Genomic DNA, 13,596 nt, shown 5'->3' on the forward strand with positions numbered 1-13,596 from the left:
TCCGCGGGGGTCTGAGGAGCCTTCCCCACCCCACTTCCCCTTCGCCTACTCCTGGCTTTCCTCTGGCTGCCGCACCGAGCCGCGCGGGGCTGCTCCTCTGTACGTATGCCTGCGCCGGGAGCGAGCTCCGTGCCTGCCCCTGCTCCCGCTGCCCGGGCGCTCTCCTCCCTCGCGGACCTTTGCTGCTCTGTTTGCTTCCCCCCCCCCTCCCCAAGCCCTCTCCGCTCCGCTTTTGTTGTGCGGTGCCGGGGTGTGCTCGCTGCCCGCCGCCGCTGAGGGGTCCGCGGAGGGGCGCGGGGCAGGCCGGGCCCTGGGGCAGCCGCGGCCGGGTATCGGCGGGTGGGTTCTCCCCTCCCGCGGGTTGGCGGTGATAAATCCGGGAGCGCTTCTGCCAGCGTAAACTGGGGCCCGGTGGGTTTGCGCTGTTTGTCGTGGAAAGTTAAACTTGCTCCTCAGCGTGCCCTGCTCTTGCCCTTTCCTGCCCGTGAAGAAGGAAGTGTTGCCTCGCCGGCTGCGTGCGGGGAGCTCGGTGGCGAGGTGTTTTCGGAGCACCTTGTGAGCGTGTGTTTTTCTGTGTCGTTGCGGCCAGCTTGGCTCCCAGATGGCCAATTCCCTCAACGGCCGGAACCCGCGCAAGGGACGGATCCTGGGCTTCATTGATGCCATTCAGGATGCTGTGGGCCCCCCTAAGCAGGCAGCTGCCGACCGGAGGACTGTGGAAAAGACCTGGAAGCTTATGGACAAAGTGGTGAGTGTCTCTGTACGCGCGGTGAAGAATGGGGCTATTTAAATAGGCTCACATGGGGAAACGGTGTCTTCCTGCATCTCAAACTGCTGTGCGCTGTGCGCCTCGGGAAGTAAGGGGATTTATGTTTTAGGTTATTTGAGCACTATTCGTCTCTTTTTTTTTTTTTTTTTTCTTTTTCCTATGGCTTCTGGCTACGTGTTTTGGGTCTTTTTAATCTTGGTTTGTGAAGGGAAAACAAATGTGTGTGTTTGCCTTAGGCTATTGTTATTTTCAGAGCCTTTAAAATGACTCAAACTTGAAGAGCTGTCCTAACGAGAAGCTGCTTAACTTAAACTTGTAATCACATATTCTGTGTGTTTCGTGTTGGATCACATTGTTAGTCTGCAAACGAGACCTCTGAAGTATGAAACTCAAGTTCAGCTCATCGTCCTGTGAGACATGCCCATGATGGCAACATAGATATGTTTGTGCTTTTAGGAATGTGCGTGGGGACTGGGGGATGTCACTCCTGTCAGTTTAGTAAACAGATTAGTATGGCACGCCTATCTTTTAAGCATGTGTTCTGCATTTTAATGATTTTTAAGTACTTCTACTCTTCATTTTGAAACTGGAAATACACTGTACATTTTTCAGGAAGTGGGGGATAGACTGTGTTTTTTCACATCTTATTGTTCTCTGCACCAGCCTGGTAGATTTTGTTTAGTATTGCACAAAGTGTCAGCTTGTATGATGATAGATAAACTAAGAGAGTTTCTTACCAATGGTAGGAACAGTTTAATTGTAACACGGAAAACTGTTTAGGAGGTTCAGGCAGGCACTCTGTAGGAGGTGCTGCTTGAGATTTGCCTCTTGAAACTGCTGGGGAGTGAGGGATGCTACCTGTTAGCCTTGGGTCTGTATGGCAAGAAAGTTGTGACTTTAAGGAGAAAAGTTATAACTGGGTGATTCTTTGTTGCAGCTGTTTGCTTTCCGCGTGGCTCTTGCAAAATGCAGATGTTTACCATTTCTTGAAGTTCATAGTAGTTATACTGACACTGGGGATTATTTCATGTAATATGCTGTGACAAGTGGTAATTCTGAAGTATCTGATTGAGTCCTTGAATGCTTTCCTTTTTGATGTTTTAAGAGTAGCATTTGTATTTCCACCAGCATTTCTGATGATGTTTATGAACTTGGAAAACAGCCTTGATAGAAATGGGTACTATCACAAAGACTTTGTTGACATTTCCCTGTTAATGATCAGGATGCTGTAAACAGTGAGCATCTTGTAGTAGGAACTGCTGTTACAAATACTTGGAAGCAGGCGCTCTTCAGTAGAAGTTTTCAGCTTGGAAACCAGGAATCCAGTTTGTTGTTGAAACCACGTGGGGAATGTACTACTTAATTCCTCCCCCCAACCCTGTGCCAGGCCATTTACAAATCTATATGGGAAGGTTGTCCACTGATGGGCTTCTGTATTCATGGCTACCCCACTGCTTGGACCTGTGGATTGCTTTTATTCAGCTGATAGAGGGTAGCTATTACTGTTTGTATAACTGTCTCTGTTACAGCAGAGCTTTGGAACAACCAGTAACGTCTGTTCTGTAGGCTTGATGTTGGGATGAGCTTTCTTTTTCATTTTAGTGGATAAGTGTCCTCAATTTGGATCTTTAATGTATCCTCTTTAAGCTGCTCTCAGTTAATCAAATTGTATTTCCAAATGATATTAAAGTATACCAGACAGGATGATGTCATAGTGTGAAGAATGCTGTAGCTTGCTGCTTGAGTTTTTCGCATTTGGTACTTATAGTGGAAGGATGTGTTTGAGCAAATTTAATATGTTGGCAAACAAATCCAAGTCTCTTAGCCTTATGTGGCAGTAGGCACAGGAAGGTCATTTTCTCCTCTGCCTAGATCAAAACCAGGGATTAAAATCAGAAATAGAAACCTGCTCGATCAACTCTCATTTCAAATCCCATTTCTGGAGCGTGTCCTGTGTCTCATTTCTCTGGTGGGTCACTGATCAAATTAATACCTAGTGAAGGCAGTAGGCTCTGGGGTGTCCCCCATGGTAACATTATGGCTTTGAGGCCTATTTCCCTTGCTGTAATAATAGTCATTACCCTTGTTTATTCTTTAACTATAGTAGCTGTGATAACCATCTTTTTGTTGCAACCAGGTAGCTGAAGTTTTCTCCTAAAGGTGTTAGGAAAAGGGAGAATGAAAATAAAGCAAAACTATTATCCTGTCCAAAAGACGAGAAAAGAGAGGCCTTAAAAACTAGGGGCAGAGCTCAAATTTCCTGGTTTACATTTCTTTCTTGCTTAAAATTATCGTTCTTTACTTTTCCTTCATTTCTTTGTGTAACTTCCTTCTTTGGCAAATGAAATTTTCTGCATGAATGATTTGTTCGCAACAAAAAGGGATTAGCCAGTTCTATAAATATGCCTACTCTATAAGAACTATAATATGAAAGTGGTTTTATGGTGTCTGTGAAAGTTCTGGCTACTTGGATACTATGCAGACTTCTTTCTGTAGAATTGATTGTACGTCATGCTTTGGAGTTGTTCAGATTTCATGGTAATGCTTATTTTCCATGGGCTGGTACTTCGGCTGTTAGAATAGGCAGAAGGTTGCGGTTCTGAAGAAGTGTCTTGGCTCTAAACTTCTGTTACCAGTGTGAAAAAATCAAGGGTTTTGAAAGAGTTCCTTAGCAGGACAGAACTGGAGTAGTTGGGGTAGTTCTCCTGGTAAGAGCCCTGTTTGCAGGGACTAGTAGTAATTATATATTAAAAAGAAAAGAAAATCTTCTAAATAATCAGTGAATATGGATTGTTATTTGTCTGTATGTGCTGTATGCTTCATCTGCATCTTCCCTTGTATACTTCAGCCCCTGGGAGCTGTGCTGAGGTTTACTGTTGTGTCCTGTTTTATATGAATTCACAATTTCACATGCATTATTAAAAGAACGTAAACTGTTTGCATCAATGTCCGGTTTCCCTGCTGCTTTTCTCATGGGTGAACAGTAGCTTTACCATTAAGAACCCAAACCAGTTTCGTAAGTTCCTTTGCAGTGCAAAAGATAATATTCCTTTCATGGTTTTGAAGGCAAGCCTCCTTTCTAGTGCTAGCATCATGTAGGCAAGTTGACCATTTATCTCGTAAATTTCTAGGAAGCAAATGACTGGTTTTGAAACATGCCATGTGTTTTGGAAAGCTCACATCCTGTAAATAAATAAATAAAAGCATTGTTAACAAACAGCCCCAAGTCTTCCTTTAAACTCTGTGTAAATTACATGGGATGTCTTTATTTTCTGCTGAGATTCTAAACTAATGATTTTAAAGCCTGGAAACTAGCTGTGTATTACCATTAGAGAGTAATTATTATCTTGAGGAAAAACTTTGGGAGAGGAAGCCTATTACGTTCCCAGGGGAGTAGTTAATTTACTGCTCTGGCTATGTAGAGTTGGCAGTACTATTTGTGCACACTTCGCTATTACGGGTTTCAAGACGATAAAATCGTGATGCATTCCGAAGAGGATTTTTCTTAAACAGGAGTATTTCAGCAGCTTTTAATCACTCTGCAGTGCTCTCATGCAGTGGGCCTGGGAATGATTGTATTTTCTTCTGTGAAGTTCAACACTATTGTCTGAACCGTTTGGGCGCTCTCTCATGGCCCACCCAGTTGTTTTGACTGACTATATAAATGGGGATGGCAGTTTGACTTGCTATTTAATAATTGTCTAAGAGCAAATTAGAGTGTGTCTAATACTGTTGACTTAGAGGTAATACAGCTTTTACTAACTTAGTAATGTGGTTTTCTTTAAATTAACATTTGCAGACATCAAAGTTCTCAACAGCATCTAAGTGAGTTCACAGAGCACAGTAGCTCAAAATATGTTGGTTGTTCTTTGCAACACTTTCTGCAATAGCTACACGAATGCGTAAACTTCCCCATCAATTGCATGTCATTGCTCCACAAGGGATCTAGACAAGACCAAAGACAATGGTCAGTTCTAACTGTGGTATTTCTTAGTGTATCACCTGGTCAAAAGTGATAGGAAGTTTTATGTCCCATATACACTGTGGAAAAAGAATAAACGTTAAAACAAAGAATTCAAAGCTTCTCTCTTTCTAATCATAAGAAAGTATAAATGACCATACAGAATCAGCCGTCCTTGTGCATATGTTGTATCAGTATTATTAGTGCTTGTTCAAGTTTGGGAACATATGGCTCAGTTGCAATGTGGTAGGTGTTGAATCAGCACTTGCAATATTCTCAGCTGAGAAGATCAGTAATCGGTCACCTCTGTGTTTTGATGAGAAGGCTCTTTCAGAAAGAAACCCATCTCTCTGTGGAGAATGAAATACATTGCAGCTAAGCTAACTTTTGGCAGGAAGAAATACGATGGAGCAGATTTCATCAGTTTTCCTGGTTGGCACCTTCCTGGTTAAGTTCTTCAGAATTTATTGTTGGTAGCATCGTGTGATGTAGCTTTCTGGGGAATTGTTATGGTTTCTGACTGCAGAGCTATCTTTGTGCTGCCTGTGGTGTGTCAAAGTGTTTACTTTGTCTTTTTTGGCCTGCCTGGCAGAAAATCCGTGGTCAGTAGACCGTTCTGAAGTGTGCAAGCACTGCTGCTCTGATGGAGTCTGCTCACTGTGGCTGACAACAGTGCTTAGCAGATGTCCTACTCATTACATACCCTGTTTTAGCTGTTCCTTGTATTGTCTTTGACTAGCATTAGGTGCTTAAACAGGTTGTGTTAGGGCTTCTGTATGTTGCTTGAGCAAAAGTTCTTTTGTCAAATGAGTCCAGGACTTTCGATGTAATTATTCTTTAAAAAGTGGATAGAAGATACAGGTTTCTGGGGAAAAGTCATTGTCTACATACAATAGGCATCCATTACCCTCATCTCTGAAGAGGCCATGGAATTAATGCCATACAATTTAAGTGAATTATCTTCAAAGATGTTATGAGTAGTGTATTTATTTTGGGGGTGGGGGGGACTGGCGAGGTGATGGAAAGGGAGTTGTGTTTTACCTCCACAGACATTACAGTAAGTTTGTCTGGAAGTTACCAAGTTAAGAGTTTCAAAATCTGTTTCTGGTAGGTTGGGATAATGTCTTAGCTCTTCACAGTTAGAATTGCACTGTATTGCTTCTGTGATTCTGGAGTAAGTACTCGGTTTTACCCTGAGTGAGGTAGTGAAAGGAGCATAGATTTGTTTCTGTTTACCTCAATGAGAGAGAGATTTCTTAGTAACTTGCTGACTGCGTTTCATGTTTTTTCTTAGGCTGAATGCTTGCTAAATATATACATGCTTACTTCCAGTCATAACAATGCACAAATCACACAGTGATATGATTCATGTCCGCTCCTAAAGGGTTGCTGAGGGATGCTTTGGAAAGTGCAATATAGAGGTCTTTATTTTTGGTTGGGTTTTTTTTTCCCTTTTGAATCCTGTGTTCTTTTGAAGAAAGGTATGTGTGCCACTTCTGGTGTATTGGTAAATCTTTTGCGTCAGCAGATGTCATTTCTTACTGCTTACTTTTAATTGTGAACTGCTGTGGTATGTGTCAGGACATCCTGACTCTGGAAACCATATGGTTTACCAGCCATCTCTTTACAAACTTACTTCCTTTGGACTCAAGCCTTGTGTACTCTGTAAAGTGGAGGAAAGCCTTGTACTGCTTCACAGGATCGCTGACTTGAACTAAATATTAGCATTTTTTCAGGCAGAATGCATCAGCTTGAGCTGTACTATAGAAGAAATACTGTATTACTGTTTTAGAGGCTTCTTCCAAGGTGAAGGTTCTAGTACTGTGCTGTGTTTATGTCTGTAAGCTGAGCAGGTGAAGTCTTGTAAGACACGATAACCACACGATCCTGTTTTGATGTCTGTGTGACTATGTAGTGATACTGAACTGAGGAAGACTGTAGAACATCTGTAAGAGAAACTAATTCTTTATTACTGGATGTTCTTTTTTTGTGGAGTTGAATGGGCCATCTGTTGAAAATATAGCAACCAGCATAAACAACTTGCTTTTCCCTGTTGTTTTTGTATCTTTAATGGCATGTCTGATATATGAAACAGCTTACAGTCTGCATGTTGGCATATCTGATTCAAAAGATAGACTCTCAGAAAGAGAATTAATTCTTTGTTCATGAGATTTAAGTTAAATAAGCAATGCAAATGACTGCAGCCTTCTCTGCTTGCGGTCTGTTCTCGTTGCTGACTTTTTTTTTGCCCCTGAATAAATGTTTCCCTCTCTTCAGATTTCTTTGATTTCCTTTTCCCCTGTGCTTGTTGGTCCAGAAAGCTGCAGTGCCTGATCAGTGCTATGGATTTGTGTCAGCCAGAGTTGGCTTTGGGAAGAGCGTCCATCCTGTTCCAAGTTTTCACTAAATCAGAAATTACAGAGAACGAAAGTTCAGGTGAAGAATATGTGTTTTTCATAAAGGTTTTCCCTTCTGCCCTTGGGATTCCTGTTCTTGTAACTTCTGCAAAAAGAAATTCGCGTGTGTCTCTGCATGGGTGATTTTCATATCTGCACATGAAAAACAAAATTCTTTCCTCGTATTTCGGAAATCTCCTAGAGTTCTGTCTGTCAGCTGAACTTCAGCATAACTAAAACAAAACATTTCATCTCCTTAAGTCTCTGCTAGGACCTTTCTTGGTCTTCATCCTGCCTTTACTCAGACAACTTCACTTGAACTGCTCTTATAGAAGTTGTGTCTGAATCCTTCAGATCAATCCATTCACCTAAATCTCTCATTGAGGCCTTGCTATTTTTGTGTATCGGTAAGTTCAGCTTGTTTTTCTGACCTTGGAAGAATGCCATCGCATCCAGCCTTCACTCTTTGAGAATGCTGCTTCAGGCATCTCCTAACCCACAACTTGAACCTTGTTGTCTTTGTCTTTGTCTTGATAAAGAGCATCTTTATCACATGAAGTATAAACAGGTTATTTTCAGAGTCTCTTACTGTCTCGCTCTTGCAGTTATAGAGTGCGGTTCCAGACTTTGTCACCTGATGAAGAGATGAGCAAACATCTTTGTGCTTTACTTTTTTTTTTTCCTATTGTTGTTTCCTCCCAGCTTCTTCCTCAACCTGGGCATAATTCTTTTGTGAGCCACTGAATTATTTTAGAGTTAGAGCTCGCCTTGAAACTTTGGTATTTATATCCAGAAATGCTTAACTGCTGCTGCCCTGAACCGCTTTAGCATGTTGAACTGTGTTATGCTCATACATGCATATTTGCCAGCGTCTATCTCCTGTGCTTTCTGTTTCCTACTGAGAGTGTAAATTTCTCTGTGGGAAGGACTGTCTGTTGTACAACGCATCAGAAGGGTGTTCCTCATCCATTGCTTGGGCGAGCAGTTGAAAGAATAATGCAGATTACTGAAGTGACCAGTGATCAGTGAAATGAGGGGAGCTGTTGTAAAAGTCATGACTAGACTTCTTACTTTGTAAAACTTGGTAGGGCTTTTGTCCGCTCTTCTATATCTGTTTCTCCATTTGTGACCCCCATTAACCTAAATCTAACTGCCTGGTGTGTTTTCGTGCTTGTTTCTGAAGGGAAAAATAATGTGTTTGCTTTGCTGATTGTGGTACGTGAAGGTCTGCTAGTGGCAACTGTATTAAGACAGTGAATTTCATAATGGTTTAGATCTAGAAATTGAAGGACGGGTCAGCAATATTGATACAGCTTTAAGTTTAGATGTGAATGTTACAGGAGACAAGTCTGTGTCTGTCCTTTCCCTCCCTCCACCCCAGAATGCTCAAGACTGCACTCTTTTGAAGTTGATACACTAGTAGGAATAGGGATCTGCTTTTAGCAGTATTAAGATGTTTTTGGAGCATCCTTAGTTATGTCAAAAGAATGTCAAAGTCACTGATACATAATGTGGCAATCCCCAAATGATACCTGTGAAACTTTAATACCGTAAGGACTTAATTTTGCCAAAAGTATTTGCATGTGTACAGCTGCACACACATCTAGAACGTGTCCCTCTGCAGAGTTTTAGTGAGCATAGATAGTTCAGTGCAGTAGCACTCAAAACCTACCTGTTAGTTTTGATCTCTTTTGCTTTCTAGAACAGAGCATCAAAGAACAAACTACCAGAGAATCTAGGTAGCCAGGTGATGATTACTCTAGCCTTGTTTAGGAAACAGAAACAGTACCACTTTCTTCCATAAACATTATAGCGGAGAGTAGATTCAAATAAAGGTGTTCGGTTCATCTGAAGCTTATTCTTTAATATATATAATATATTCTTTATTATATATATAATTTTATATCTATAATATATAAATTAATTTTTGTGCTGTTTAGAAGCATAATGATTCCAAGCCCATTAAGTTGTTATCTTTTATTACAGCCATGAATGGGAAAACACTGGGTGTATAATGTTTTGTTTCCTGGTTTATGATACTTGTTTGTGAGTGGCTTAAGTTCTGTGTGTCATAACTACCATCTTTTGAATCAGTGGCATAGTTCAGACCACTTTCATATGTGTAGACCTTTCAAACTTAAAATTCCTGTAGGTTCCAAGAGGTTATATTGTTGGATAAAGAGAGAGCCAGCAGGTGACAAGGTCAGTTCTTAATAGACATTTCAACATCCATAGGGAAGTTCACCTGTAGCAAACAGATCCTTGGGAAAGTACTGTTCCTGGCATTAGTTGCATACTCTATTTTGATAATATGCTCCTTAGCATATGATAGGCAGGCAAATACAATCTTGCTTTAAATGCAGAACCCACAACTATGTAAGCTTATCGGCTTTTTGTAGATGTGAAAGAATTAAGTTAAACTTTACGTCCTTTGACATTAGAGACTGTTGGGGCTTTGTGCAATATAAATGAAGTAGCATTTAACTGTTTGCGCTTGAAGGTTAGCGAAGATGCTTACATCTGTTAAGATGTCAGATCAGTTCTTGCCTCGACGTATCTTTTACGTTCTCTTGTTTTCATTTATAGGTAAGATTGTGCCAAAACCCGAAGCTTCAACTGAAGAACAGCCCACCTTACATACTTGACATTTTACCTGACACTTACCAACATTTACGACTTATCCTGAGCAAATACGATGACAACCAGAAACTTGCCCAGCTCAGTGAGAATGAGTATTTTAAAATCTACATCGACAGCCTCATGAAGAAATCTAAACGGGCTATAAGACTCTTCAAAGAAGGGAAGGAAAGAATGTACGAGGAGCAGTCACAGGACAGGTAGGTGAAATATTTGAGTATGGAGTAGATTGTCTGGCTTGTCTGCATTCTTAACACTGTTTGTCTGCAGCCATTGTGTTTTGACATTATTAATTCTTTAAAGAGCAGAAATATTTATGGTTTGGATTCATTGACCCTGCAGGTCAGTCAGTCATTTGCTGGGTTTGTTCCACTGTGTGCTCTTATCTGTCACTTTGTGACCTTAAAACCAAGTGCATTTCCTCCATAAAACATTCACTTCGTTGTAATTACTTATTCACAGCGCCTTACAATATGTAGTTTTCCCTCTGGCAGGGAGTGACTGTTACTTGGATTGAGCTTGATCTCCCTACTCCAGTTCTTAGAACTGTGGGAGCCATGATGAGTATTGACTTACAGTTTATACAAGCTATGAAATGGAGCAAAGCAATATTCACATTTCTGAGATATTATGTGATGTTGGCATAAGGTGATGATAATGTTAGTTTGGTGCAGAGAAGCCTTTTCAGAAACCTAATGGATTCCTGATCTGCAGTGGTTCCGTTTTAATAACAGGGATTAATGTCCACTTTGTGTACTCTTGGTGGTGAGTGAGGAGGGTTTTAATATTTGATTTTGTTGCCTGACATTTAAAAAATGATATTCCTAGAGCCTTTGCAAAATCTGCAGTTTCATTTTAGCAGGGGTGCAGTAGTATTGTGGCAATTAGACTGTCATGCATGGCATAGCTTTAAATCTGTTAAAACAAAAGATATGACGCCGTTTCCAGAGTCCCCCCATTTTAAAGGAGATAGTGAAGGGTGGGAGATAGAGAGAAAGCGGAGGGAGGATTGAATCCCTGCCATTCTGTCTGCACCTGAGCTCAGAGGCAGGGTTGCAGTATAGTTTTACAGCTGGTGAAAGCGTTGGCAGAAGCAGTGAAATGCCTACATTCTTGTAAATGTCACTGCTGTTATGTTTGATTTATACATATGCTCCTTACAGATTTTTAGGCATGATCATAGCTATTCAGTATATTCTGGTAGTCTCCTGTGCTTGATGGGGTGGCTGAAGCTTGCCTAATGTCAAAGGATTTTTCTTTAAAGTATGTAAAGACTGTCCAATTGCAAATACACTTGCAGCAGTTTGCCTAGGAGGAGCAAAATACACTGAATTATGTTAGCGATAAGGCTTCTGCTTGGGTTCATAAGGAAGACTTCTCCCTGTAGATGTGTTCTTTCCAGAACCCCTGGAAAAATTGCTCAGCACTGAGCCTATGGGTTCTTTTTTTATCACCCCATTTCTTGTATGTGCAGAAGTCATTGTGTTGCAGAGGAAATCGGAGCTTTTTACGGTAAGGGAAATTTGACATAAACGGTTGCATTATGTAAACAGGTTTTATTTTGACTTCCCTATGTTGTATGAAACCCAGATTTACTTATGGTTTTGCTTACAGTTAGCAATAAATTAAAGCCAGTTTCTGTGTCAGTTTTTCAAAACAGTCTGCTATATGCTGTGTACAGTCACTCAAACTGTCTGAGAAACTCTATCTGGTTGGTCAAGCTGCTCTTTTCTTTGCAGTTACCCGCTTCATTTCCTGCATAAAGGTAACAGTGGTGATACAAGGATGTCTTCTGTGAAGCAAACTGGTTTTGAAGAAGGTGCAGTTAGCGTATTTACTGTCATTTATTTGCGAGATGATTGGAGAGGAGGGATTTTAAAACATAGTAATGAAGTGCACTGAATCGCAGTAACTACTTCAGGCGCTCTAAATTGGTATCTCAGGAGGTGACAACTCTTATTTTGCCTGTCAGGCGGATTTCGAAGCTTAAGGAGTACAATAGAAATGTTTCTGCTGTGCTGAAACTGCTGTGTTTCCTACAGAATCTGCATTCTGTCTCTCAAAATGCTTAAACAAACAAAAAGAGTAAGCACTGTTTCAGCACTTCATGTGTCATGCCATTGTAAGTTGAAGTCTACACCTTTGAACTTCAGGGCACCATCCTTCATCTACTGGTGGTGTTTTATCACCAAAGTGTGTACCCTAGTTGGAAGTTCAATGAAAGAGTGCTTGCTTGCTGAGCCCTATGCCTAGGCGATTGTTTGCTCAGCAGTGCTTCAACATACATCATCATGTTAATGTTTGGGAAGTTAGTAAAAGAAGCTGTTAAATGTTTTTAGCTTCGTTGTTTCCAAATACATCTGAGTAATGCTACTGAGGGTTATGATGCAAATTGCTTAAATAAATGTTTTTGCAGATGGTTTTTAAATGAATGTCCAAATGGATGTGCAGTCAGTTTTCAGAAAAGGCAAACCCAAAACCTTTCATGTTGACACCTGGCCCGTATCTGTGGTTTTCAGTCTTGCATTTCTGTTTTGTTTTGTGTTTGTCTCTAGTTTCTAGATAAAAAGTCATCGTGAAAAGGAGAGGCTTTCTTATTTTCAGGCTGCATTTGAAAGTATTCTCTCTCTGCATTTGATTGGTATACTTTTAACCTTATTAGGGTTATTGAATAATCTTTAACTTCTATAGTGATGGTACTTTTAGGAACCAGTGCCAAAGTAAACGTGATTTTATTTGCCTGATGATGACACAAAAATTGCTCTATTGTGAAGAACTTACCATGAATTTTAATTCCCAAAGATCCTGCGAATGAACCAAGATAAGTCAGATCGTGTAGAAATGGCATATACAGCAAACAAAAGTTTATACTGTGATGGTGTCGCCTCTCTGTGTTCCATGTCAAACACACATGACGTTTAAGAGTAGTTGGTGCTTTCATTCTGTAATCTGTGGGTGAGTCTTGCTAAGCAGAGAAAATACAGCTTGCAAGCTTATTCATAGAATTATAGAATAGTTAGGGTTGGAAAGGACCTTTGCCTCAAGCTGTGTCAGGGGTGGTTTAGGTTAGATAGCAGGTTAAAACTTCTTCACCGAAAGGGCTGACAAGTGTTAGAGCAGGCTGCCCGGGGAAGTGGTTGAATCGGTATCCCTGGAGACATTTAAAAAAGCTTATTGTTTATGAATTGCATCTACCTTCAGGGTATGGTGTCTGGTATCAACTTATGTCCTCCCATAGTCCTCTTGCTTAGTGAAGTAAGAGATGGTGTTTAATAAATGTGGTAAACTGTGCTAGATTGAGGCTGCGCTTCACTTTTTCTAAGTATGAAGTATTTGAAAGCTGTTTTTTTGGGTCACACATTTTACTTTTTAAAGGTTATTAGTACAGGCTTGTTAAATTTTCAGATTCAGGTACATCTGCTTTTCTTAAAAGTCTTTCTGTGTCTTTGAGGGTCTGGGATTTTGGTTGTGATTCTTTTTTTTCCCCGTCTCCTTTGTTGTTTATTGGGAAGTGGACTAAAGCTGGAAAACATCATTTCTGTCAGGTCCAAACTTCCCTTTTTTCTTGCTGCATTCCAGAATTACGCATCCAGAAAAAAAAATATCAAAACTCTGTAGACTGGTAGTTTTTTCAAACAAATACGTTAGCCAGGTGTAGAAACCAAGCACTTAAGTTACAGTAATGGCTAGAGAAGGAGTAAAGTAGCAATGGGGAGTGTACATATAGATTCATTCAAGATGCTGGACATCGTCTTAAGGGCCAAAACAACCATTTCTTAGTAATGGAGACAAATGTGAGAGTTTTCTTGTGCTTGCCTGTAAATTGTGTCTGT

At 40.6% G+C, this 13,596-nt stretch overlaps 1 protein-coding gene across 3 annotated transcripts in view; it reads left to right on the plus strand.

The window, feature by feature from the left end:
* Positions 1–531: 531 nt before the first annotated feature.
* Positions 532–13,596, plus strand: part of CBLB (Cbl proto-oncogene B) — a 115,420-nt gene continuing 102,355 nt past the window's right edge. For 2 of the 3 annotated variants that reach the window (XM_061454410.1, XM_061454413.1), the window contains exons 1-2: positions 532–748; positions 9,713–9,963. In XM_061454410.1, the coding sequence (XP_061310394.1) occupies positions 602–748; positions 9,713–9,963 (398 nt within the window). In that variant the 5' untranslated portion in view covers positions 532–601. The remainder of the gene's footprint in view (positions 749–9,712; positions 9,964–13,596) is intronic. The other variant, XM_061454412.1, reaches the window with a different exon arrangement.

Source organism: Pezoporus flaviventris, unplaced genomic scaffold, assembly GCF_033815535.1.
Source record: "Pezoporus flaviventris isolate CSIRO_AGI_PZ_B2104156 unplaced genomic scaffold, CSIRO_AGI_Pfla_v1 ptg000015l, whole genome shotgun sequence".
Lineage (NCBI taxonomy): Eukaryota > Metazoa > Chordata > Aves > Psittaciformes > Psittacidae > Pezoporus > Pezoporus flaviventris.